General features: G+C 47.8%; 1 protein-coding gene across 7 annotated transcripts; it reads right to left on the bottom strand.

The window, feature by feature from the left end:
- On the bottom strand, window positions 1-26,561 carry PURG (purine rich element binding protein G). Of its 7 annotated transcripts, XR_008238974.1 has the most exons (4): window positions 26,484-26,561; window positions 24,523-25,353; window positions 5,079-10,013; window positions 1-4,928 (listed from the first exon to the last, which is right to left on the bottom strand). XR_008238974.1 is itself a non-coding variant. In XM_052812901.1 (3 exons), exons 2-3 carry the CDS (start codon window positions 25,338-25,340, stop codon window positions 9,878-9,880), a joined length of 954 nt encoding a protein of 317 aa, XP_052668861.1. In that variant the 5' UTR covers window positions 25,341-25,353; window positions 26,484-26,561; the 3' UTR covers window positions 1-9,877. The 7 variants fall into 7 exon arrangements, 6 of the variants coding, with proteins under 6 accessions (XP_052668861.1, XP_052668879.1, XP_052668886.1 ...); XM_052812901.1 differs by having other exon boundaries at window positions 1-10,013; XM_052812919.1 differs by having other exon boundaries at window positions 1-10,013; window positions 24,504-25,353.
- Window positions 26,562-26,640: the final 79 nt, after the last annotated feature.

Genomic DNA, 26,640 nt, shown 5'->3' on the forward strand with positions numbered 1-26,640 from the left:
TTAAGACTACACAAGTAAGCAAATTTATTTTAAGACAGAACAAGTATCGTGGCAAACAACAATATGCAAATTCCGTTGAGAACAGGGGTAAATATCAGACTTTGTTTTCAAATCGATATAAAATATAGTCAGATTTTATTTTGTCCAAAAAGCAGCTCGCGTCGGGGACGGGGAGGTTTGGGAGGGGATGGGTCAGTTCACGCCATCCGAGGTGTGTGTCACCTGCAAAACCCCACGCTCGGAAGGCGGCTCCTCTGCCAGTGGAGATGAGCGATGCCGGAAAGAGATGAAGGTGCCTTTGGGAGCTCCGGCTCCCCTTGACTCAATTTTCTGCCTCCATTCTCATAAAAAGCCAATTCTTGCCACAAAGCAAGGGGCAGGTTCCTCCCCTCCGAGACCCTCGGTGCCCACCTACCACCTACGTACAGATGGGGCGGTCACGGGGATGCCGGCTGCTTTTTAGGGTCAGGCATCTTTGAAGGCACCTGCACCTCCTCTTCCTCGCTGGCTCCTGATGGATCGACTTCCCGCGGCCGAGCCTGAAAAGCCAGCGAGGGAGCAGCTCACCTCGGATGCCGGAGGAGCTGCCGCGGCGTGAACGGGACGAAATCCCCTCCTGGTGCGAAGGTGCTGGCGCGCTGCTTTCTAGAAAAGCCATCCCAAATAAAAGCAGACATAGAAAACATTAGATTGTCAATGATGCTTTGAAACAAATTCAAGTTTATCTTTTTTTTTTCTTTCGTGAGCGTGCGTGTGTGTGTCGACTTCATACAAACAGACAATAAAGACGTTGTGAACTTCAAGCTCTGGATCGGCATGTCGTCAGTTAGCATCCGCAGAAGCACCATCGGATACAGAAGAGTTAGCACCAGAGAGTTTGGAGGACCTAACTGATAACATGCGTCATTTGGAAAACCTGGGGACAGGTTGGGAATGGGCGGTGGGGGGACATGGTACAGTCCATTAGAAACAATACAAGGCAATTCATGAGTTTTCATACAGTACAATACAGTCACTGATCAATTAACCCTTTCAGTACAGTACATGACAAGTAACACTTTGCACCCTGTTAACACTAGGAAAGGAGGCTTTGGGCTGGAGGGAGGTGGCTGGTAGTTTAACCCTTCTGCCTTTTCGTTTCAGGGTCTGCGGATTGCTTCAGCTGCTTTTCAGACGCATGTCTGTCCCACCCCAGCTCAGACAGCCCATCCCCAGCCTGGCTCCCGCGGGGATGTGCTGGTGGACCGGGATGCTGCCAGTCCATCTGCCCGCAGCGAGGTCTTCACCCAGATTGTCCTGATTTGGCCAGGGAAATGGAGAGCCACCGCCCCTCCGCCCCACACCGGCCACCGAACCGATGAGAAAACCTCAAATTGGAGTTTCCCCCTGGCCAATTCTGGTGCCGAAACACGCAGAAAAGGTTCAGAGGTTGAGTTCGGACGGCCCCACGCCAAACCCACTTCTTCCCTCGGGCGTAGTGAGAACAGGGTCCATTAGAAAAGTGCTAAATTACAGTACATTGGCATTTCCATATGTCAACTACTGAACAGCAAAACAGATTGTTTGAAAACAGAATCGGTATCGTACAGTAAGTTCACACTTAATTCTTCACCGTTTCTACACTTGTAACACATGCATTTTATTTCCATTAGTTTAATGCCAGTAGGACCAACATCCTCCAGAACAATGATCTAACATTAAACAAAACTTCCTAAGAAAAATAGTAAGCATCACATAAAGTTTCAGAAAAAACTGTTAATTAGCATCACAAGGTACTCAGATTTACATTTAGGAGTTTTCATGCCATGACTTCAAAACACCTTTTGGTTAATATCTTGGGGGACGGGGGAAAACAAACCCAAAAAACAAACCAACCCAAAAAAAAAAGGAACGGTTGGGGAAATAATATATCTATCTCTATGTAAACACACACATACACACATGCACGTACACGTGGATAGGTGCATGGGTGTGTGTGCATTTTGAGACTGCTTCCTGCAATGCACAATTTGTTTTGATAAACTTGACTCATTTCAAGGGCATTTGCATGGGTCCAAAAAGCCTTTGAAGGAAACAAACTCTAAACTGTTGAAGCGAATTAAAAAGTCTCTCTTGGAGAAAAAGAAAAGGTCGGTAAAACATTGCCTGTGTGTCGTTACAATGCGCTTCCCATGAGCCATCTTGAAGCCCAAAGAACTAAAAAATCCCTACAAGAGCTTTTTTCCGCCTAAAAGGTGCTTCCAAAGCGAGAGGTGCTGTGCTAGGCTTTGCATTCGGGGCTCACGTGTGCCACGCAGGAGAAAACGCTTACTTTTACCTTCCCGAAGGATGAGATGCCAACTCCAAGGGGCAAAAAACTACACCTGTGGGGGAAAACAAACAAACAAACAAAAGACCTGCTCCACGTCCCCCTTTCTTGCAAGCTTAATTTCCAAAAACTCAAGTGAGCTCGCTGGGGGATTGAATTTTCCAAAGGGCTCGCCTATGCCCTCGTGACGGTGAGCGGGATGTAAACTCTGAGTCACCGAGGTACTTTCTGAAGAGACCGTCCCCTCTGCTGCTATCGTTTTGAGGGGCTCAGATATAGCAGCAACATCACCAGGCGGTATTTCTTTAAAGCTAGGTTTGCAGGGTCAATTTGGCTGGGGGGAGAAAGAAAAAAAAAAAAAAAGAAAAATCTGGATTCTATTTACATTTCCATTTTTAAATCCAACAATAGAGGACATAAGAGCATAATACTTTGGGCTGCTCGAGGTTTGTGTTTTTTAACCACCTTCGACTCCCACTGAATACCCAAACCCATGAAGGTCTATCGAAGAAGGAAGCTTGAATTGAACCCAAGCAAAAACAGCCACCAAAAGCGGAGCTGGTCAAGAAAAATACTTCCATCTGCTGCAACAAGCAAACCCAATACACCTATTTTTTTTGTTGCTGAAGGTTATTTTCATCATGTCAGCTTGCTAGCAGTGAAGGAGAAGACCTAATTCGCTTCTCTCCATTCAAACTGATCATGCTGTAACGGCGGGGTTTATCCATCAAGTATCGCCGGGGAGAAACTCCCGTCAAGGAGTATCGCCAGAGAAGGACTTGGATCAACTATTGGCTCGTCAACAAGGATGAGCAGGAGTCCCAAGTGCGGGTACCCCAGCGTGAAGGAAACGCAGCACTCTCGCGAGCACCGTGATTTATTTGCTGCTATGGAAAACCCACGAGGGCTTTTAAAGAAGCAAAACACCATCAGTTGGTTGAGAGTGGATGGTTTGGGACATCAAAACCCAGATTATTCTGCATCCCAGGGATCATCAGCCCATTTCAAATCCGAGAGATTTATGACTATGTTTACTACAAACTCTACCCTACTGATTTCTTGCTGGAAGGGAGTTCTGGTCCCTGACCATCCATACTGAAATACCACAGGAATTTAACAGGAATAGCGATGCACATCTGAACTGCCTCCTAACACGAGACGTGATCAACTCCTAACACCGCTTTTCAAATTCAACTGCAAACCCCACGGTTATTATGCTCCATTTTCTAAATTATCTGTAAGGTTTTTGACTTAAAAATACCTTTTGTAGTTTAAGCCCACAATCAATCTCAACAGCACTTTCAGTACAGGCACAATGATGGCTTTTATTGCAATGGCTTGAGCGCAGTCTTTATTGATACCAGCATCTTAGACTGGTTTTAACTTCGCTGTCCCATGGACTCACCCTGCTAATGCAGACCGGGGTCTCGTACCAAAACCAAGAGTGTCTTGCCCTACGCTTCTCACTCCGGGTCTGCTTTGCGTCCTGCGGTCCGCTCAATTCCAAGTGTAAATTAGACATTCTTGCACCATCCCGATCCCTTTTGAGACTTCTCCTGTATCTTTGGTGTTTTTAAAAGCCATGCGCTTGGGTCTCCGGATGACCTCAAAGTTTACAACAACCACGTCTGCCTGGACGTCAGGGATTTAGATGTTCGTCCTGTTGTGTCAAATAAGCTTGGATGGGTTTAGTTCCCTAATTTATAAAATCGCTAATGCATATGTAATGGAAGTCAGGCACCAGACAGTGGTCACGTACACCTCAAAATTATCTTCTGATGGCCCCTAAGTAATTAACACCGCGCCTAAGAGGCTAAATAGACTGGGGAAAATAAACAGTTCAAAACTCAGTGCTAATAGTACTTACAAAAGTGCAGTGCTCAATATAGTCAGAAGCAAAGTGACTACTAGTACTTAAAGTGCTAGTTTCAAAGTCGGTTTGGTTCAGTGTCCAAAACACAGCTAAAATGCGGGGGATAGCTAGGGGTGAAATTAAAAACAGACAGCACTGCAACTGCACATGCCACACCAAAAGTGCTTCAAATCACACCATTGCGGAGAGATGCATAATGCTACGGCTCAGCTTGTGGACACATACGAGCAAACGACTGACACCTTTTAGGTTACGATAAAGAACAGCTCCATTAACTCCATCACTACAAACCCATTCAGAAAGCAAGTGGTCACAGCTTACGAAAAAAAAACCACCCCAAAACCAAGAGTCTCTCGGAACATTTACGAGTCTTTGCAACTATGATACTCAAAGTCTAGCAAAAGCAACCCTGGAAAGCCTGCCCAGTGTCTGCAACAAGCTTCGCCAATGCTTATCATGCACTTTACAGAGGAGTCGCACCACAGACTGCCTCCTTTTACACGCTATCATACAGTTAGCCTATTTACCTATTTATTTGTGGTTTGCTTTTTTTTTTTAGCTTTCTGACTATGCATTAAGCTGTTTTTTTTTCTCTTAACCACCCTACCAGTCAAAGGACAATTAATGCAAGAACAAGACAATGAAGGTGGTCTAGTAAACACTGACATTCCTAACGTCCCGTCTTCATTTTCATGAAGGAAAATGCTCCGGAGAAGGACTTTGGATCAGCACGCTCCTGGAAAGAGACTGGAAAAGGAGGATTCATCCCGATGGACGTCAGGCACTTTCCCTTTCTCTCTTTAAACACGCGCTTCCCACCGACTGCCCCATCACCTCTTCCAGCTGCTGACATCTGCTTTTTTGTTCCCTTGCATCGAGCTGCAAGCCCAACCCTACCTTTATACTCGTGCTGCAAAAGCAACGACTCTGCTCACTGGAAACAGGGTGCAGAAAATCTCCCCGCTAAGGTCTGTGTTGGTCCCAGTCCTCACCCTGGGCTGGAAGCGGCTCCTTGCAAGCTGGGACATGCTCCAGCAGTGCCCTTCGTCCCCTTATCTGAGCAGCTCAGCGCTTGCAAAAACAGGGTGTTTCCTCCCAAAACAGAAGTGGCAAAGGACAAAGGGGAAACCAGACCTTCAATTCTCACTATGTTTCAGTAGGCACTCCAAAAAAAAGGTCACTGAATAGCCTAAGCGGCTCCCCCGGCCCCACAGGCATCGCCGTCAACTCTCCCAAGTGTTGTACAAGGCAAGATCCAGCATCTGGTGCGTCTGAGATGGGTACGAATCTTTTATGTGGAGAAAGCTCTTTTTAAAACAAAAGTATTGACTTGCTGGAGTTGGCAGGGTATGTTGGGTATGCTTCAGATACAGCTGCAGACATTTTCCTAATCAGAGAGCAAGCACTAGGGAGACGGTTTTTCAGAAGCAGATAACACTGATACCTCAGGGGAAAAAAAAAGAGTTACAAACCCAGGTCGCTTATTTCCACTACTGCCACAAAGACCTGTATTTAAACAAGCAAAAAGCAAGGTTGCGCATCCAGGGGCTATAGATGTAGATCCACCTTTGCAGACATACAACCAGAAAGAATGGAGCCTGGAAAAGATGTGGGAGCTGGGGAAGGGCAGCGCGAGACTGGTGGTGCCCCGCAGCGAGCTGGGCTTGCGATTTCTGCAGGTGTACGGTGGGGAAACATAACCATCTCAGTCCACAATCCAGATAATAAGAAAACTGCTGAAATGATACATATCCAGTCTTGTTGCCAAAGCCAGCGAGGTCTGGGGAAAGCACACAAGTGCGTGTACGTTGCTACGACCCTGCCACCCAGGCGAGGAACAAGTCCATCAGCGAAGGAGAGCAAGCGCTACGGGGGAGAAGTGTGCCCGCTGGCACACCACGGCTTTATCATAAACGATGGTGGAGTCTTGCAGGATTAAAAGCCATCGTTGAGCATTATGCTGGGCAAAGGAGCATCTTGCAGGACCGTATTCAAGCCTGATCTTGCAAGACTGGCATATATCATCACTTCCTACACGTAGGTGCTGGGATAACATTTGGTTTAAGTACCGTTGACCTCAACGTTGAGACCAAACCCAAACATTGTATGTATCGAAAACTTACATATAGCGCGAAAACTCCCGTACCAAAACTGCTCATTTTCCACATCTTTTTATAATATGTTCTTTCCTGTCTTCCGATTGTAAGGATTTTTGGCAGATGATTTGGAAGTGGATAATAAATCTAATGCTAGGACACTGCGTCAAATTGCTCAGTAATTTCCTGCACTGTTCTCACCAGGAAGTTTTCACATCATGTTGTATTTTTGCTGCCTTAGTTTGTCCTAAGGACACACCATTGGCCACGTCTGAGGCTCCTTGCAATTTTGCCTCCACCTGGACTGGCAACCCTGTTCGATTTTTAAAAAGAAAAGCTATTACAGGTTTTCTGGGAGAAAAGGCTGTGTGCTAGCCCGTGACCTTACCTTCAGCCTGAGCTGTGGATTTTAAAGGCATTTGTAAAATCCTGCTTCAGCCAGCATGCTAGTTTTTCATCTAAATATTCTTGGCAACTTTTCCAGTCTCCAAAAAACACCTCATTTGAAAGTTTATTAGAAGCAATGTTTTATTTTTGGAGGCGGAGGCTTTTGCTGCGTCGAAGCCTACAGATATCTGTGCACCACAATTAAATGCTGATTTTCAGCGGTGAATGAAGTGATTCCCAGACAAAGCCTATTGCCAAGTAAAATGTGATCCCAGATCGCTTGGTATCGGAGGCATAATGCGAACTGAAGATGCGGGGCCATTTTTAATTCTATGCTAATTATCGCAACAAAAAACAGATCCTGCAGCGGAAGACCGATTCTGGGAAGAAATAATCATCCATCTTTTGTAGTCCTAGCCACGCTGCTCAAGAAGAAGCTTATTTACAAAATGGCAATCTCCAGGAAAAGGCTGTGTTATTGTTGCTTGAAAAAGCTATATATTTAGGTACGTACTGCTACAATTCTGGGGGTCCTCTGCCTGGGAAATTCCGCTTTGAAACTAAACTCTATAAACTTCAAGTATGGGAAACGGCATCCTGTTCAACAAATACCAGCTGTAGGGCTAATGCAACCCACCGTACCACAGAAATGATGCTTGGAGATCCCTGCTTTGAAATTCATGCTTTCGGTTTAGAGAAGGAAAATCATATGACCTTTACACGACTTATATGTGAAAAGATGCTTTCAATAAAAGCATCAATAATGTGTAAACCAAAATGAAATTCCAAATGCAGACTTTCTGCATTTTGTATAATTACTTAAACGTGGACGAGAAGCACCTTTTCCCCCCTCGCACAAAAATATCCATCATGCAGGATGACATAAAAATGCCCTTTTTTGTATGCAGGAAAGAAAAAAACAATGTATAAAACCATGAACCTGCAGAGCAGTTGTGAAAGGGATGAAAAGGACTCCAAGTAGGAGGCATGCAACCTGTTTCTGTCCCCCCACATACCACCGTAGTGCCCGAAAAGGCTCTAACACAAGATCGCACTGCGCAACTGTCTCATGGAGACGTGAACCTGCACCTTTGGGTCACAGCCAAGCAAGACACCAAGCGCCTCGGCAAGTCCTCCCGTTGCAGCAGTTTTTCCTCGACCATCAAGAAATGGTCTTCATCAAAGAGCAAACACGTCAAGGGGAGCAACGTGTACGTGACAAATTTATTCACAGGGACCTCATGACCGCAGCTGCTGTGTCTACCTGGGGATGCCACCACCAGTACCACCAACTCGCTGCTGCAGAAAGGGCTCTGCTCGGTGTTCTCCATCTCTCCTCGCTACGTATCCACACGCGTTGCTAGACGTCGATGATGCCTGTACCCAGCATTACGAGACACATTCTTGGGGGGCAGCAGAATAACTCCAATAAATCGCCTTGCTGTAATGACGGTGCCTAAAGACGGGAACATTGGACTACAGGGACCGCATGTTGAAAGCAAAACATTTTATTACCATCGGTTAAGCTTCATAATGCACACTTATGAGTAAGATAGAGGTTATATGGAGATCACTTTGCTCGCTACCAACTACAGCTTCTGGGATTAAATGCAGCAGCTGTTGAGTGGTGCGTAACAGGACCAGTGGAAAGAAAAAGAGAATAACATACAGTTGAAACGGCGGGGGAGGGGCTGCTTGGCAGAAAACAGTCCCCAAACTTGAAATTCAACCAGAAATCTTTTTTTTTCTGCTGTACAAAAAGCCACAGCATCCTAGACAACAGCTGGTGACCAAGTGCTGCCCTTGAAATGCACCCCGCCAACTCAACACCCACCTCAGCTTCTACCACCTTGCACGGGCGCCGCAGCACCGACACAATGCGGGAAGATCGGAGGGGACCGCTTTCGCTGGGGGGGGGGGGATGACACCTCTGCAGTCAATGGATCGAGCCTAGGTGCAAAGCAGGGTGCTGCAAATACAGGAGCTCCTTGCTCGTCTAATCGCAGCCTCTTGTTGCGGTACGCAGGCGTTTATCGGAAATTTTGAGTCACCATGAAAGCAGAAAGGTGGATTACAACTCGTACATAACCTGAATTCAGCGTGGCTGGCTAGCTCAGCGACAACGCTCTGCAAACGCTCACCTGGTGTTGATTCAGATGTGTAATTTTTGGTTTGTTTTCTTTAAGTTTCCATGCAATGTTTTCGACAGTAAATGCCATCCTGAGATGGTTTCTAAAGAATGTAAGTTTCTTCCAGTATGCACTGCACCTTCAATCTAAGATAAAAAATACGGTTATCTTTCCTAGAGGTCAGAGGTCATGACAAAGCTATTTCGGACCATCTACTAAAGAATCACTAACATAGTTTAACAGAATCAGCTTTTTTAGCCCAAATCATTTTACCTTCCAGCCAATCTTCTACAAGCAGCTTCAAATTGCATCAAACCCTATCCAGAGGAACGCTCTGTTCTGATCTCCCCCTTCCCGATATTACAACTCTTATTTCACATTAGTTTCTGCATTCATACAAAATTCAAAGGAGAGGGAGAAAATGCCTTCACTAGTAAAAGAGGACTCCAGCTATTGCTAGCACAAAACTACCAATTTTTCTTCTTCTAGAAAACAAAATGCTTGGCTAGAAAGGTGGGAAGTTCTTGGAAGGCTTGAAGGTCTGGAGGAAGCTGGTGTTTTGGCTGAGGCAAGTGAAAAACACCCATGTCTTAGCCTCTTGCTTGTTCTCTTTTGCTCAGCATCTTCAGCCTCGCCGAGAGGAAGAGTTCGGCATAGGTTTTGAACAACCAGAGAGAGCAGCTCTAGGGCTTATTGCAACAGCACAAGGGCTGCAGCATGGAGGAGGAGGATGAACTTCACTACATGGAGAGCCTGAGAAGGTGAGGAAGTAAAGAGGATCCTCCAGTTGGTGCTTTCTCGTTCTCCTCCTGTGGCACAGAGGGGCTGAGAAGGCTGCATCTCTCTGCAGGGGGGCACTTCAAAGCCCATCTCAGGAGGAGGTTCAGAGACAAACAACGGAGGTGATAGACCAGTCCGCCCCAGAGAGCCACTGTGCTCTCCAAAACAGCCTGCAAAGTCCCAGCCGTGGCTCAGTCCTCACTCTTACCTCTCGGCTCATGTCGCAAGAGCTTGCTCCTCTAACTTTCTGTTCCTCTTTCGGGGGGCTTGCAGAAATACTTTGGGGGTGACATCTTCTCCTTTATTAGCCAGCAAAAGCGACTGCATCTTTGCCAGGTTTGGAGTTGCAGTCCCTTCCCGTTCTCGGATCATCTTGGAAATGGCGAGAAGCTTTCAGAAACCGTGGGCTGCTGTTGAAACCTTGTGAGGCTGTGGGTTGTCTAAAAAGGGATAAGGACGTTTAGGGAAGTTATCCCTACTTTAGAGAGTGTCTCCTAAAAGCAGAAAAGAGGTGAGAAAAGCAATAGGCTAAGCTGCAGTGTGCTGCTGCAGGGAGGAGTAAGTGGGCACCACCTCTGCCTTACGCTCTGGATTGTGGGTTTTCTTGGGGATGCACGCATATCAGCACAAAACATGCACTGCCAAATAAACTGGCAGTTTTAAGCTGTTTTTAAAAGAAAAGTCTCTGTAATATGCTTTCACCAAGGTAACCCACAGTTAAAAGCTGGCAGCATCCATGAAAATGTTCATCGGGTGACTCCAGCGCCTCCCTCTTCTTCTTTTTTTTCTTCCTTTTTTTTAATAAGATAGCTAGAAGGAACTTACCACTTGTTAACTCCAAGGGTCACCCCCGACAGCACTGAGGGATGACTGTGCTTGCGTAAGCAGAAAATGCTGTTAGCAAGCGCAGGGGCTGGGATGCAGCAAGCTTACGTGCAGACTGCACGCTGGCACACGCCGATCCCAGGACAGAAATGTCCGTACGCTCTCCAGAGTGGCTGCCTCACTTGAGCACCAGGCAAGAGTTAAAAGTCCCATGAGGCAGAAAAGGAAGGCTAAAAGAGTTGGGCTCCTGGGGTATCCAGGATAAAGCTGCTGACGCCTTCCCTTTGTAGTTATACTGTGATATAGAATACATGTGGGCGGTGGTGCCTTGCCTAGCTCAGGTCTCTGTTGCCACTTTGAGCCAGGTCCCACATGCAGGCTCTGATGGTCCCTGGTCCTGGTGGCTCCCTGCATCGTCACCCACTGCAGCAACCGGAGCCAGCGCAGGACTGTAAGAGAGTAGACGGGAGACTTGGCAGAGGCACAGCTCTTATCTCAACATCTTCGCACCTACTTTGCTGTGGGTATGCTCATCTCACGTACCTGAATTTATTAACCCACATCAAACCCTTGGGTCGATTCCCAAACTGATGTGGAAGCGCCCTGCTGTTACGCACACAGAAAAAAAGCGACTCCAATTATTCTGCAACCAATTTAAATGTACCGGGGAGGATGAAATCCTGGCAACGTTTAGCTCAAGACGCATAATTCCAGACTGCAGCCTACTTCTGCGTTCAGAGAAACAAAATTAAGGTTACACATAACAAAGGATCCAGGCACAGCATCGAGTTGTGGCGAGAAGCAAGAGTCTAAGCTCAGAGCAATACTTGTAGAAGACGCAGTAAAACTCATCCCTGGGGAGGCTGTCATACGTTGTCTACAAGCGAGATGTTGCACGCTAGCTGTTCGGAGGAAGCAGCTAGCCTATGATAAGCGCATGACCAAATCTGCCCCAGGTAACTGGTTCAAGCAACCCTACTCAACATGAGGACGATCACAGAGGGAATGAATGGCTGTATGGTTAAATAACTACTACTTTGCTGCAGCATCACCCCAAGCCCCACAAGAACCTGCCTCAACCTAGAGTTAACAGCTCCCAAAGCCCCACCGTCCATGCAACGGCTGCAGAAGCAGATGAGAGCTGCAGAACATGATTCCTTTGGTCCCTGGAATGGTTAAGGCCAAAGCATACCAAAATAGACACAGAGGAAAACGACTGCCTGAGAAAAATATAACCAGCTACACATCTTTTTTGTCCGACATCGGCTGCAGCAGTTAGCGAACGCACAGGGATGGAGGGAACAGAAGCACATTTGGGCTTTGCACAACATTTCCAGAGAGGTTCATAAGCAAGGGCTTAAAAAAAGGTGGTGAACTTCTGAGAAAAAAACTGATTTAGGGCTCTCGAGCCAGTTTGCCCACGAGACGTGAACCAGACTGATAAATACTCTTGGTGGTCAAACTGGGAAAAGGAACAGCACAACCAGGACGGGGCCCTGTGAGCAAAGCGAGAGGAAAATGTCCCTACACATTGAGCCATATAAACATCTACAGGGGTTGCTACCCATGCTGCTTTAGTTTTGCAACCAGACGGAGCAAGAAATAAAATGCCAGTTTAAAGGATACGCTCTGAGATAAGAGGCACGAGGTTTGGTTCACCTTGTGAAACACGGCGCCTATTCTCAGCTTTATAAGTAAGCGTTTGAGCCAAAAAACTCTTTCCCTAATTTCACCAGGATGGGGGGGGATTATTAAAAATGCTTAAACTAAAAACCTTCTCCACTAACTACAGTGATGTGCGCACAACCTTCGGGAAGGGTCCAACAAAACTTTTTACATCTCAGAGAGGAAGGAAAGTGATCACATCAACAGGAGACACGCTACAGCTTTAGAGGACTTGAAAGCAAAATAATTTTTGACAATTAGGGGTGGAACAGGAGACAGACATGTTAAATTGACACCAGCTGACAAAACCCCCTTGCCAGAGAACTTTTAGAAGCTAGAAACACATAAATGGTTTAGTCAAACAAAGTTTTAGGGCTGGCCCTTGTGTTTAGTTCTTCCCCTGGTATTTACCGTCGTGAATTTGCAAAAGCGTTGGAGCTCAGAGAAACACAGCAGTCTGCCCCAAAATCCCTCCCAGATTGGAGGACTAACTACTAGACACAGGCATGCTAGTATAATCCTGCACCTGCCACGACAGGCGAAGTGAGAAGAAAAGCGTTCGGCATGCGTTAACTGAGTGATAGGATCTAGGATAAATACTACCGCAAAGAACTGAATCAAAGCCTTGCCCTCTGTTCTTGGCTGTCAACGGCCTCTGCTCATCCCTGCTGCGATGCCTCGCTGGGAAGAACTCTTTCACAAGTGGCACCAGCACAACGCTACAGTTTTCAAACTCTTTTCACAGTTCATTGGCGTCTCGGCAAAGAGACTGCCCTCGGAGGCAGCTCAGTTCCCTTACAACTATCTGTTCTGACCGGCGCTACAGAGATCTCAGGAGCGTTCAAAAACCGGGAAGAAAAGAAAAAGCAGTTATCGTGAATGCATCCCAAAAAGAAATACGTCTGTTGACTGCTCGCCGAGTTTCATTTAATTCAGAGTAGTGCTCCGTCACCTCTCCTCTGCCTGAACCTACGTGCTGTCTCTGGCCTTAGGTTCCCCTTGCGAGCTTCCCGGAGGAGAGACGGTCTTTTTACATCAGGTAGTTCCCAACCACGCAGCAGCACGGCAAAATCCTCTATGCTACGCTCAGAGCAAAAATGACAATTTGCAAAGCAGCAACCGTTGAAGGGGAACTTCCATAGACAAACCAGTTCAACACCAGTTCCCGAGGGAAGCGGTGGGAGCGACGCGAACGCCGGACTTTGCCCCCCTCGAGCCCTCTGGTTTGCTCCCGTGCTGCGAAGCCGTCGGGGTCTGCTGCTGCCAGCACACGACGTGCTTCAGCTCACCCTTTACAGCGTTAAGGCAGAACAGCAGGGATAATTAATTTGTTCAAATAAATAATATGTTCAAAACACCAGGACTGGATTGGCACATTCAGCCGTTCCCCTAGGAAGAAGAGAGAAGAAAGAGCAACTGTGGCTTGACAGATGTTAGTCATATGCTTAAATGCACTTCTGGAAGGTGCTCGGATATACGTGTTGAGTGATTATAGAGCAGGGTGAGAACCTGCATGGAACAGGAGGAACTTCTCTACAGTTATACCTACACAAAACTCACAGATCTCCTCACAATAAAAATGTTACTAAGGAAAATCCAATTAGCTTTCAGTGTGGCTGAAGCTTCTGGGAGTTGGAAAAAAAACCAAAACCCCTGGGTTCTTCAGGCAGTTATCTGGCATGGCTGGGTGGGCACTGCTCGCAGCGCAGCCAAGAAGGAGATGGCAACACAACCACATTAAGACAAGGTAGCCGAAAGGCTTTCTGAGCCACATAATGGGTAGCTGCCCACCCAGGAAATCAATAGCGGGACTTAAAACTTCTCTGGAAGAAGGAGGGACATCCCCGTGGAAGACAGAGCCACGTTGACTGAATGCCAACGCTGAGTGTCTTGCTCACTTGGGGCTTTTTTTTTTTTCCAGGTCCCAATAACGACCAGATGCTCTGACTCTGTCCAAAGCAGAATGCGTTCTTCCTCTATGGAGTGTTTTACTGCTAGACAGATCACAAAAATCTGAAATTCAAGTGCTGGCCAGTTTTGCTTTGAGATCCCAATTTGTAAGAGACGAGTAACAGCAATGCCAAACTAATGCTGCAGAAAATCTGAAAGCCCACAGATGTTAGAGGAGGGAAAGACGGAGCACAAGCACGAATGACGATGGTAGGAGAGGAAACGGGAGAGGCAGAACAAGCAGAGAGGAGGGCCAATTCAGACAAAAACTTAGTTAAACGTAGCAAAGTTCGTGTAAATATTTTGGTGACTATTCACATTATTGCATGATGAAAATACACTTTTGTGTAACAATCCTTGGAGATTGGGAACACAAGGGAAAGCCCGTATTTCCAAACAAATTGGCACAGGGAGCTTATATTGTTACTAGATGCGTTCTTTACATTTGTGATTAAACAGGTATCTTGTTAGTGCTAGAGTTACTGCTTCTATCATGAAGATGGGGAGAGCGTCATAATATTTAGTATTTCAGAGGATATTTAGAATTTAGGAGAATGCCTGTTGAAGGGCTATTTTTTCTATGTCCAATTCAGAAATAAGCAGGGGCATGAATGATAGATGGTGTTCTGCCGCCCCATCACATACAGAAAAGATTTCTATTGCAAAGCTTTGTGGAAGATGTGCGCTTTCGTGTTTTAATGGCCCGGATTTTCTAAAACTATTAAAGAAGGGCACGAACTACTGTACAGACAGAGAGTGAGAACTGACTGCCTTGGTAGCGGCTCTACCAAAGAGGACCTGGGAGGACGCAGAGTTATAAACTGGTCCAGAGGCAGCAAGTACGCTGTTGCAGAAAACCAGCGTACTGGGTGTACAAAACCTTGTATCATTTGCAATCCTTCCACTTGAAGCTGGTAAGATTGCAGCGAAAATACCTCTCCCAATTTTGGATTCTGTAATTCTGCATTCAAGAAAAAGACGGACTCATCAGAAAGCAACAAGAACATGACGAAGGCTAAAAATTACCCTTGGTGGAAGGCTTTGTATTTGCCTAGAAAAGGATGCAGAAGAGACCTGACAACAGTCGTTAATTATGTAAAAGAGCTGCAGCAAGGAAGGGAACAAACTGTTTCCATAACTCCTCTCGAAAGAATGGCCTGGAAGGCAAAAAGTGATAGAATTAGATGGAAGCAAGGGTCAGACGGGCTGGACAGCAGGAAAAGTATGTGAGAGTAAGCAGGCTGAACCACTGAAACAGCTTGGGGAGGGAGGCTGGGAATATCTATCACTGGAGATTTAAAAGAGCAGATTTTTTCCAGGTTGTTCAATTTGGGGAAAAAATAGGTGCTTTTTTTGCCGTGTGGACCCTGAAACGTACCATTAGAGGCACCCTTGTACTTGCAGATTTAAGTTTAGAGTCACATAGGTTACTCCTTTGTAACTTTCTGCAGACCACTGAGCACCAGTGTGGCTAAAAAACCAGTGTGAGGAACGGGTCGGGTTTAGCTAGTCCCACCTCTGAACGGGGGACCACATCTGATGTTCTCCAGAGGTCCCTGCCAGCCCCACTGTAGTACATCTTCTACAACGTCCTCTCGTGGTCCTCACCCTTAAACTTCTTTGGTCTTTCCTCCTTGGAAGGGAAGTTGGAGGTGGAGGAGCTCTTGCAAGGCTTGTTAGACTCCATTCAGGATTGAAACCCCAAATCTATTGAACAACCCGGTGTTACTGAACAGTACGCCGATATAGCTTCATATGAAACAGCGGAGAAAAAAAAAGTTGGAAAACTGAGCAATCGAAGGTCAGGAAGCGCCAGAACTAAGGATTTTCTGAGTAACCTTACTTCTGACTGCTTTGGACGTATGCATAGAGGGCTTAAATTACGCCATCTCTTACAACCTTCCCTCCTCCTCTAGCATATAGGTTTCTTCTTCATTCATCATTCTGTATGCAGTCCAAGCTTTACCTACGCATACCTTCCACACACTGCATATGTATCTACTCAGTACGTTTCACACCGAATTTCTGCTTATTTTGCTTTCGGAGACCATCAGTATTGATCAGTATCAGATCATCACAAAAACTCTAACGCCAAAGGAACCCGTCTTTACCGCATACCCTTTGAGGTAGGGAAGTATCATTCACCCCGTTTTATCGGTGGGGAACATAGGCACAGGCAGAATAAAGCCAAAGTGATCCAGTCTCCATTATCAGGAGGCCCAGCTTGAGATACTGACAGCTTTTCCAGGGTCCTCGCAAGTATTACAGCACTTCACTCGTTCAAAGCACGGTGTTCAACAGCTGTTAACACCGACAGCTTCAGTACATCAGACCTCAGAGCACCAACGCCGGTGCCCAGGAAAACAAAGGCGATACATGTAGTGATCCTCTGCAAGGAGTCTTGTTAAAAATGACACAAACCCCATTGCAAAAACAGGCACGGAGTTTGTGTCTTGAAAGCCGCTTTCTCTCCCTCTGAACCCTTCCAGCCTTCACCAACACCTTTCTTGTGCAATGGAAAAGAGCAGCTGCCCCATCGATAACATAACCCTCCGTCACGCAGCCCCGGCTAGTTCCCGGAGCAGGAGGCAGTCAGCGCAGCGTGCGGAGCAAGGCTCCGGTGAAAAGCACCCGTGAGCATCCATAAATCGGGATGGCACGAGCAAACCTGACAGGCCAGCAATGCTTGTATCTCCCCTAAGCTTCTGCAGGTATTCCTGGGCAAGCCTCCCAGCACAGTAAGAGCCAAACCACTTGAATCAAAAAGCAAGCTGCAAAAGCAGTAAGCCTATCCGTCGGACCTGCTTGGCTCCGATGGGTTTGTCGGCAAGACTTGACGCTTGCAGAGCGTGTTACTGCCGGCCAGATGTGCCCCAAAGAGTAAGGAGACCCAGCCAGAGACCCACTCTGGTCCCCGAGAGGAGCGTCAGGATCCAGGCTCTCACTCCTTCCCCGGCTCTGCGGGACTCCAGCGCTGACGGTGCCACCTATTCCTCCTACCGCAGATAAAACTGTCGTCATGCTCTGCGATTCCCTGGAGCACGAATCTTGTCCTCGCTTCCCTCCGCCCCCTCCTGCCTTTTCGTTCCTCTGCCTCGGTGGGAAGCGCTTATCTCTGCTCTTACTCCCCCTCTCCCTCCGCATCGTGCCAACAACATGCGCTCAGAACAACGACCAGATGGGAATACTTGTAAGAGCCTGAGGTTAACCCGTGTCTTTTATCCCACATACTCTCTGCTGTTTTGAAATGCAGATTCTATTGCATGCGATTTGTAGTGTAAAGATTTAACATTAATAGTATAGTATGTTGATATTGCTTGTGAAATCTATCTCATCGCTCATATTGCACGTTGAACATCTCTGATACGGAAAACATAAAAGACGACAGCTAACATTTTAACGTCTCAGAAGGGAAGGACCTATTGGAAACATGAAACGAATCACTATTTTGAGTATGTATATGCATATATATGTATTTAATATTCCTCTCTCCCTTCTCTCTATGTTAATCTGTGTGTCACATATAAATTCACAGACGTTCTGTCAGCACTGTGCTTAGTGGGGCTGGGCAGAGCGCCTTAGCTTTAGCTGTCTTCCAGCAACCGACACGAAGGGCGATCTTTTCCTCCAATTAATCTCTGCGCGGCAAATGATCAAGATGAAGAAACAGCTGGATGCAAACTTCTTCTGCCTGCAGGATGGATTTCCCCCACCGCGGTTAAGAAACCCATCTGACCGGCTGCATCTCCGATCAACAGCTCCAAGGCAGGAGCCGTTATCCTGCCCTGTTGAATACTAGTACATAGGATGGGTCTGAAACACCTAAAAGACAGAAAATATCTTCTTTTATTTATGGTGGCTACTCTGTACAGAGCTAGCAACTTCCATGTGCCACTCCAAGCGTTTTGAGGTAGCCTATCAATTAGGAAGATGAATTAGCAATTCGTTAATGACGGTTTTATTGGGGTGGCAGCCAGGCAGCTCGAGGCTAGGCCAGTACTTCTGGACACAGTACAAACAGAAAATATGTCCAACAAGAATGAAAAGGCCAGAAGGTACATCCAGCGTACACATTTCTAGAAGTTAATGTATGTAAGAGAGCCCCGAGGCTGCGGGTTCACGTTTCGCATGATGACTCGGCATGCGGAAGGAACAATCTAATTACATCCATCACAGAAACGCCAAAACGATGTCAGCCTTCTAAAACCTCAATTTATGCTTTGACATTTCTGGAAAACCAATTTTTAATCCATGTCATCTATCAGGAGTTCCTGATATTTTATTTTACCTCGATGCTTTAAAATACTGTTGCCTTTATGGAGGTACAAGTGGGGAATTGAACACGGGCATGACAAAATATTAGGAAGAAAAATCAGTGTCAGCCCATGAAAGCTTCTGCAGATTTTGGAGAAAGAGAGCAGTGGAAGATCTGCCTTTAGCTTTTTCCAAAATGCCTGAGTCCAGAAGCACCTTGTCCCCTGGCCACGGCTTTTTTCCTGCGGTCATGACAGAATTCAGCCATTTTTAGGCAAGACGGCATCACCCCAAAATGTCCGCATCCACGATTTCGCAGCACTGACGGGCTAAGCGATAACGAACTGCAAGCATGTAGGACGCAGAGGGCAACCAAGACCCTTCACGCGAACCACAGGTTTCACTTCTACAGAGAAGAAAAAAGCCCAACAGGTGAATCTTGTTTCTCCAGATGCTCCAATTTGCTTGGTTTTGCATCTACAGAAAGAAATTTTAACGACTCCAGATAAAAGTGAAAGGACAGATGGGTCAACAGAAGACATCACCATGCTAGCGTTAATAATGTAAAGATGATATACCCACTGCCCAACGGGGAGTATGCCCTACCGCTGGGAAACAACTTGTGTATATGGCATCATCCGCAGGTATGAGGAGGATGGCTGAAATCTGCTCCCACCTAAAGTCACCACCAACACGCCCATCCGAGGGGACAAGGTCCGTGGTCCCGGCCTGCCGGGCGTCTATGGGGATGTAGCACGCTCTCCCAGGAAATCTTGGATATGTTGGACAAGCTTTGCTCCGCAATGCCAGCGTTCACGCTGCCGGATCAACGCCAGAGGGACGATTTGTTTCGGCAGAGGCTGTGGGGCGACAGCTTCGCTCGGGTTTATGCAAGTGATACGTCAAGCGTAGCCTTTATTTCCACTCTTACTTGGATAAACTCTTTATTTCAAATACAACCTTTACTTGAAAGGAATGGAGGGGTAGGAGGGGAAAGGTGAATTTTAGACATCACAACACATTAAGTAATTAAAAATAAAGGGCATTTTAATTTTGGAGGAAGCAGCATAGAAAATTAAACAGAAGGTATACTTTTCTTCAAAAATTACTTTATAAATTGTATATATATACTGTACGTACAGCAAAAGTACGAATGGCATGGAACTAAAACCACTTATTAATTAATTTTTGACCTGGTGCAAAATCTGCCCAATTAAAATACACAAGAATAAACCTTTTTCTGCTATAAAAATTACTACACTTGGATAAAAGGGCTGCAAGTCAAGCAAGCAGTAGGCTTCCTAACCAATACCAACTCCCTTCCCTTTGAGTTTAGGCCACTTCAATAGGCCACAGGGAAAAAAAAACGTGCTATCATTAGACTACAACATCTTTAGCAGAAAAAAAGTGTGCTGACATTGATTTTGGTAATTGCTTGGGGTTTTTTTTGTATGAAGAATGGGTTTTTAATACTTCTACCTGGGATTTTATGAACATGGTAGTACAGGTTTGCAGACCCAGGGGTTGTAAAATGACACCGAAACACGATGTGGCCGGCAGTACCTGCAGCTGCCTCTTCCTTACAGCTCTCACCTCACCTCAACGACGCCTCCAAGGAAGATTTTTGCCTTCTTTTGACTACGTTTTCCCTTGCAGCCTTGCTGAAAACCTAAGGGATGAGAGCGCTTAAAAGCAGAAATCTTACAAGGGCCACGACAAACAGCACGCAACCAGCTCTCGGTGAAATAACGCGTTTATCCAGACCGGTAGTAGGAGAAAACCGTCCCCTCTTTAGACTGCATACTTCAGATAAATAAGATTATTTCACTACGAGCTACTACAGGCTACAATATACTCACGTAAATACATTAATGCCTATATGCGAATATGAATTTGTATATATCGGATACAGATAAGAAACACTTACGACGACGAGTACATTACCAATAACCGCTGCAGCTTCTCGCTGGGTAAAGTCCGTCATCCAGACTTGACGTGACGAACCCGCGCCGGCGGGTTTTGCCATCCCCTCCGGAGCGTCCGGTGGGTCACCCTTGCTGCACCAGTGCAAAACACTTCCCGACCCTTCGTTAGCGTGCCCCTGCCTCTGTACTTTACCAAGAAAGCCGGCTCGATGGGCTGGACTCAACACAAATCCCCCTGGGGCTACAAGGCAGGGGAAGCCCCTGCAGCCCCTTCCACCCCGGATAAGCTTTTTAGGGATCGCCCCAGCTTCTGTGCCAGCAGCGGGGAAAGCCAAGTACGAGGGAGCTGCTGGACTTGGCTTTGTCGAGACTCTAGGTGAAAAGCGTGGGTTTAAGCCTCAGCGGCAACATCGGGGGCCCGATTTGCAGAAGGGGCGAGGAGCCGCAGCGACGCTGGGGCTGAGGATGCTCAGCAGCTCTGCAAATCGCAACTGAAAAAAAAAAAATGTCCCACTCTTGGTGGTTTGAGAGGATCCTCAATATAGCGCCTGTCCTCCTCTAACATACGAGCGGAGCTGGACCAAGCGAGTACGATAGGTCTCTAACAGACATGTGCATGCACGAGACGGCTTCTTTGAGCATTAGACTACGTTACCGAAGCATCCCCTTACCAGAGCGGGAGCAGAAATGTGCTCCTAGTATTATTTACACAATATAAAGTGCATTACGATTTAATTATTGAACTGACAGACTTCCTGCCGGGACCATACAATTTTGAAACAGAGGTGAGGGCTTGAATAGGAAATTCTCTCATGAGAAAAAGAGGTTCAGACTGGTGCTCTTCACCCTGTCCTCCTAAGGATTGTTTTTGGCCGTTCTTTCTAGTGCAAATAAGCTTGTGTTTTCTCAAGTTTAAGGGACATGGCAGTTTCAGGGCATCAGGAACAAACATTTAAAACGCATTAGGGATTCAGCGTTCCCGAGCATCTCAATGGGCCCTTCTGCGTGCGAGCAGCCCACGTTATCGCCGCTCTCGGAAGCTGAAGACGCGCTGCCAAAAAATAACAAGGAACCCGTTTCCGAATCTCACCGTTAAAAGTCTTGCATTGCTACATTTCGAGTGAGTCTGCATTACCCTCCAACGACAACATCTGCAAACATCGGTGCTTTCCATTGCGGTGGAAACCCGTGGCTAGTAGTTTACCCATGGGTGATCGGCTATGAATGTGAAGATACCGATCCAGTTTTGGATACTAAGGTGCATCCCGCGCCAGGGGAGTAAATAAATGCATTAGTGGATCCTACAGGATACCTGCGTGCCAGAACCGAGCCTGACCCAGTAGCCAGCAGACGCTGAATTCCTGGGTGATATTTACAATAAACTAATGCCATCAGAAGGCCAATTCATTAACAAAAGATAAAGGGTTTTTTAAAAAAATGGGCAGCAATAAGGAAAGCCATTTCTCATCTTTTTTTCTTTTAAAACGGTGAAGAAAATATCCCCTTCCAGTCGCTTTGCCCGTCGCAAGTATTTTCCTCACCAACGCTACAGGAACACAGGAAAGGCATGATCACTTACAACACACGCGGTCACTCAGGCTAATTCCAACGTAGGAGCTTTTATGATCCCTTGAGGCAAAGGTAGGCTGGGACGGGGAGATGTCAAGCTCGTAGGGGAGGAATGCCATGTAGAAACAGGAAGGAGAGCGTAAAAAGTTTGTACATTCATAGCTCCAGTTTGTTGGAATATAAGTTAATTTTTTACTCCAGGCACTGTGATGGGCAGCAGCAGTCAGCGATACGCTAACGTACGCATCAAGGACTCATTTACTAAATTCTGGTTTCACACCAATAATAGGATGTAGAGTTATTTTAATGTTGGTTTTGTTTTTTTTTTAATTGACCTGTTAAAACCATTGGGACCAAAGCCCTAAGAGCGACGATGAACCAGTACCCCATTTAACCTCCAGCTGATTCATCACGGTCCGCTAGCTGTTTGAGTGGTGGAGCGAGAACATCTCTCCAAGAGTTGAAAAAGTACCTGAAAGAGCGATCTACGCAGAAACGGATGGGAGTTTTTGACACTACTAAGCCAAAGGCTTGGTTGCTGTAACTGCTATGTGTGGTTTTATCTAAAGGGGGAATCACCTAAAACAGTGAAATTAACTTCCTTACTTCTTGTCACAACCGTAACATTTTCCTAAAGGTTCTTTGGTGACTTTGGTGCAAGCTTTTTTTTTTTTTTTCTTTTTTCTTTTTTTTTTTTTTTAAAGTTAAAACAGATCAAGTAGTTTTAGTACCCAAACTAAAGTCCAGATTATCCTCTTGGTTCCCACCCCTGCCTCCCCAACTTTTCTTGTTATGGTTACTGACATTAACAGGTAATAGCATTCAGATTGAGCGTGGCCGTGCAGCGTGCAGGTGGGTCCAGACTAAGAGCGATGAATGGTCTGGTTGGAGATAAATACTTTTCTCAACAGATTAAAAAAAACCCACATGTAATGGTTGCATGGAAAGGTAGCTGGTCCATGTGCACACTAGGCCACTCTGTAAAAAAAACTATTCAAATGATTACAAATATCTGATTAGACATAGTAATGCCTACTTAAAAAAAAAATCTTAAAGGTGGGCAACACGTAATTGGAAGTACCTGAAGCTCAATCAAACTCCCGCTGATTTCAGAGGGGAAGGAGCTGGTCACCCAAGGGCTGGAAAACCCCCTTACGTTATAAGTATTCATGTTTTAGGAAACAACAAAGAATTTTCAAAAATCTTTCTTCAACCTCCTAAACAGGTAATCGTACACATTTTCCCTCCAGGCAGAGTTCATATTGTGAGATGTAAAATTTACGTTACAGAGACTTCAGCGGGAGGACGCTGAAACCTGGTGGTGGGCGATCAGGAATCGAATTGCTTGATGACAGTCCCAGCTCTGAGCGGGTGGGAAGGGGGTGATGGCACTGCAGAGATATTATCTCCTAACAACAACACCTGTAAAATCAACACGACAGAAAACCTGACGCAGCGTTAACCACAGCTTCCGAAACACGCTACGGGTAGGTATGAGAGAGAGATGCCTTTTTATACGAATCTAATGGTGCACCAAACCCCCCAAAGGTCTTTCTTGCAGCGGGAGGAGAAAACGCCCGGGTGTTTTCCTCACATGGGTAACGTCACGACCGCATTTATCTCACATTTGGGAGAGAAGCTGGGAGCCTCGGTCGCAGCGGTCCCTCCACCTCCGAATACCCGCTCTGCAGCCGCCTGCTGGAACCCATAACACCCTAATACAAAAATACCTTTTGAAATTGTGGACAAATGCATTAAAAATAAAAAAAATCACCAGCCCCGCACGGGGAGAACACGTAGATGAGGAGTGGGTTATTATTCATTGCCATTAATTCAGAAGGCTTAGCACTCGAGTAGAGCTTTGCTATCCTGGGATAATTGGGTTATTCGGTCAGCACAAAACTACAAAATGAATAACAAATCTTCTGCTTTTCACCAGCATGTTATAAAGGTCTGACCAGTTATCGAGGTTTTACTCACACGGAATATCGTTTCAACCTCAATAACCAGCAGATGCCAATTTTAAAACCTCTACCTCTCCTCATACACATACCAGCAATTCACGTGAAGTTGATTTTTGTCATAAATGCCCTACGGCTATGCTGCTCAGCCTTTTGACCGAGTACGGGCAGAATTCAGTCCGGAAAAGCCATCATAAGCAGAAACCGATACATTTCAGCATAAGGTTTGGTTAGGGGTTTGTTTTTTTTTTTTGTATCACGTTGAAGTGCAACACAAGCCTTATCTAGACTATTTAAAGGTCAGAGTGCCGGATTTTTTTTGTGCTGATATGCGTACTTCCATAGTCTTCAACACTCGAAGCAGCTGACTCATACGGACTCAGGAGGTTGGTACTTTCATAAGACATATGGAGATGTTTTGGGCGTAATTTAACGTGATAACCAGACTCCTATAACGTTACAGACCGGAGTTAGCAAGAACTACCGGAAAAGGACTTTACAAAAAAATGGGGCAACTTGAAATTACTATAGGTCAGTCCCTCTCACCAATTTCTGCTTGTTTTGTTTTGTTTATTTTGCCAGACGGCCAGTCCAATGCACTCTATTCGAGACCCTCTTGCTCTTCACCACTGTCCCCTCTGGCATCCATTCTTTTTTCTTTATGGCTGTTGTAAATTCTCCTCATCTCTTCTTCGTACTTGATAAAATTTTCCCCAAACCGTGTCCACGCTTTGTATGGAACCGTGATGGTGTTACGGTAGGGCGGCCTCACCTCACTTACCTTCAGGAAAATGCCGTACCTGTTGGATCCCACGTCGAAGTAGAAGCGCTTGTTGTCCACTCGGAAGGAGGTGCCCTCGGGGAGCTCCGGGGGCTCATCGCCTCCCCCCCGGCGATCCTCTATGTCCCCCTCGCCGTATTCTTCGATCAGCTGGACCAAAGCATCCCTGAACTCAATCATCCCTTGCGCCGGAAGGACGATTGTCTGCTCCTGTCCCAAGCTGTGGCCAAAATAACCCATCATGCCAGGTCCCCTACTCATAGTTTGTCTAATCCGCAAGAAGCGCCCTCGCTGATTCTCCTTCAGGTCCAGGTAATACTTTCTGTTGTCCCTCTCGATGTACTCCGTTTTGAGGACGCTGTGAGGGTGCTCTTCGGAGCCGACAGACACCGGAGGCGAAGGCGGCGGGTGCTGCTGCCGCCTCCGGGGATGCTGCTCTTTGCCGTTGCTGTGCTCGTGCCGGTGACCGTGGCCGCCTTTCAGGCCCAGGTGGGCGTAGTGCTCGATGAAGTCTCCCAAGCAGTCCTTCAGCTCGGCGGCCACGGACAAGGAGAGGGTCAGCTTGCTTTTCCTAATATTGTCCTGCCTGCCTCTTCCTATCCAGACCTCGGCGATCTTCAGGAAGCGGCCTCGGGAGCTCTGTTTCACATCCAGATAAAATCGCTTTTTCTGGATGTCCACCCTCTTGGAGGCCAGCTCCTGGATCTCCATGCAGCCCCCCTGGGAGGAGGCCGGGTAATGGTACTGCTGCTGGGACTGGGAATAAATGCTCCTGTGCAGGCCAGAGCCTCCCAGGTTCCTTCCTCCTCCTCCTCCTCCTCCTCTCCCTCTTTCCATCTTTACCAATCAGCTGGAAATAATACATAACAGAGACACAGATGACAACATCAGCATCAGGGGCCTGCTCGCCTGCTCGGCGGCGTCTCTGTTCGGCGCTGCGCTCCCTACAAAAACGCCCGCATCCCTCTCCGCTGCCACGGCACGCAGCATCGCAGCAAAAGGATCCCGGGTGCTCTTCCCCTCCCCTGCTTCGGCTCCCGCCGGCCGGCCGGCCGGCCGACGTCCTCCCAAACAAGGGAGCCCTCCTTCCAGCGGCACGCCGGCCCCAGCGCCCTCGCCGTCTGTCCTCCCTGCCCCGGCAGCCTTCCCTGCCCTACAGACCTCCCCATGCCCCCCGCCCCCCCCCCGGCCCAAGTGTGGCAACCTGCCCCCCAGCCCAGTCCCTCTGGCTCTACAGACCCCTCTGGCTGCCCCAGCGTCCGCTCCCCCAGCAGCGGGAAGCGGGACCCCCGGGGAGGTGGGTTGGGGTGCCCCTGTTGGGGGGGGGGGGCACCCATGCTCCCGGGGGTCTCGCTCCCCGCTGCAGGGTCGTCCCCCCATGCCGCTGCATTTCCCCTCTGTCAGCCGCCTCTGCCCTTCCTACCCGGGGCACTGGGGGGGAATGGGGGGGGGGGGCCACTGGGGTCCTCCCCAACACTGCCCCCCTGCCCCCCCGGTACCCCCAGTGCCCTCCATCGCTGCATCTCCTGCCCCAGTGCCCCCACAGCTTCACCTCCTTCCCCCCAGTACTGCTCCCTCTGCTGCCCCCCAGCACTGCTCCCCAGTACCCATCATCTCCTGCCCCAGTGCCCCCAGAGCTTCAACTCCCGCCCCCCCCCCCCAGTGCCCCGGCACTGCCCCCCCAGTGCCCCCCATCACTGCATCTCCTGCCCCAGTACCCCCAGAGCTTCACCCCCTTCCCCCCCAGTGCCACCAGCACTATCCCCCCGCCCCCCCAGTGCCCCCCCAAGTGCCCCCCGCCCCGCCAGTACCCCAATACTGACCCCCTGCCCCCCCAGCCCCTCAATATTGCCCCCCAGTGCTCCCAGTACTGCCCCCCACTGCCCCAGTATTGCCCCCCCAGCGCCCCCCAGCACGGCATCTCCTGCCCCATCGCTGCTCCCCCCCACCCCTCCGCTTCCCCCCCGCCCGCTCACTCACCCCACAGCGCCCATCGCCGCCGTTGCCCTTCAGCCGCCGCCGCCACCGCCCGCAGCCGGCGGCCCCGCCGCCGCCGCCGCCCCCCCCCCCCCCCGCCGCGCAGAGCCACGGGCTGGCGCACCCCCGCCGCCCGCTCCGCCCCGCCCCGCCCCGCCCC

The sequence above is a fragment of the Harpia harpyja genome, chromosome 2 (assembly GCF_026419915.1).
Source record: "Harpia harpyja isolate bHarHar1 chromosome 2, bHarHar1 primary haplotype, whole genome shotgun sequence".
Lineage (NCBI taxonomy): Eukaryota > Metazoa > Chordata > Aves > Accipitriformes > Accipitridae > Harpia > Harpia harpyja.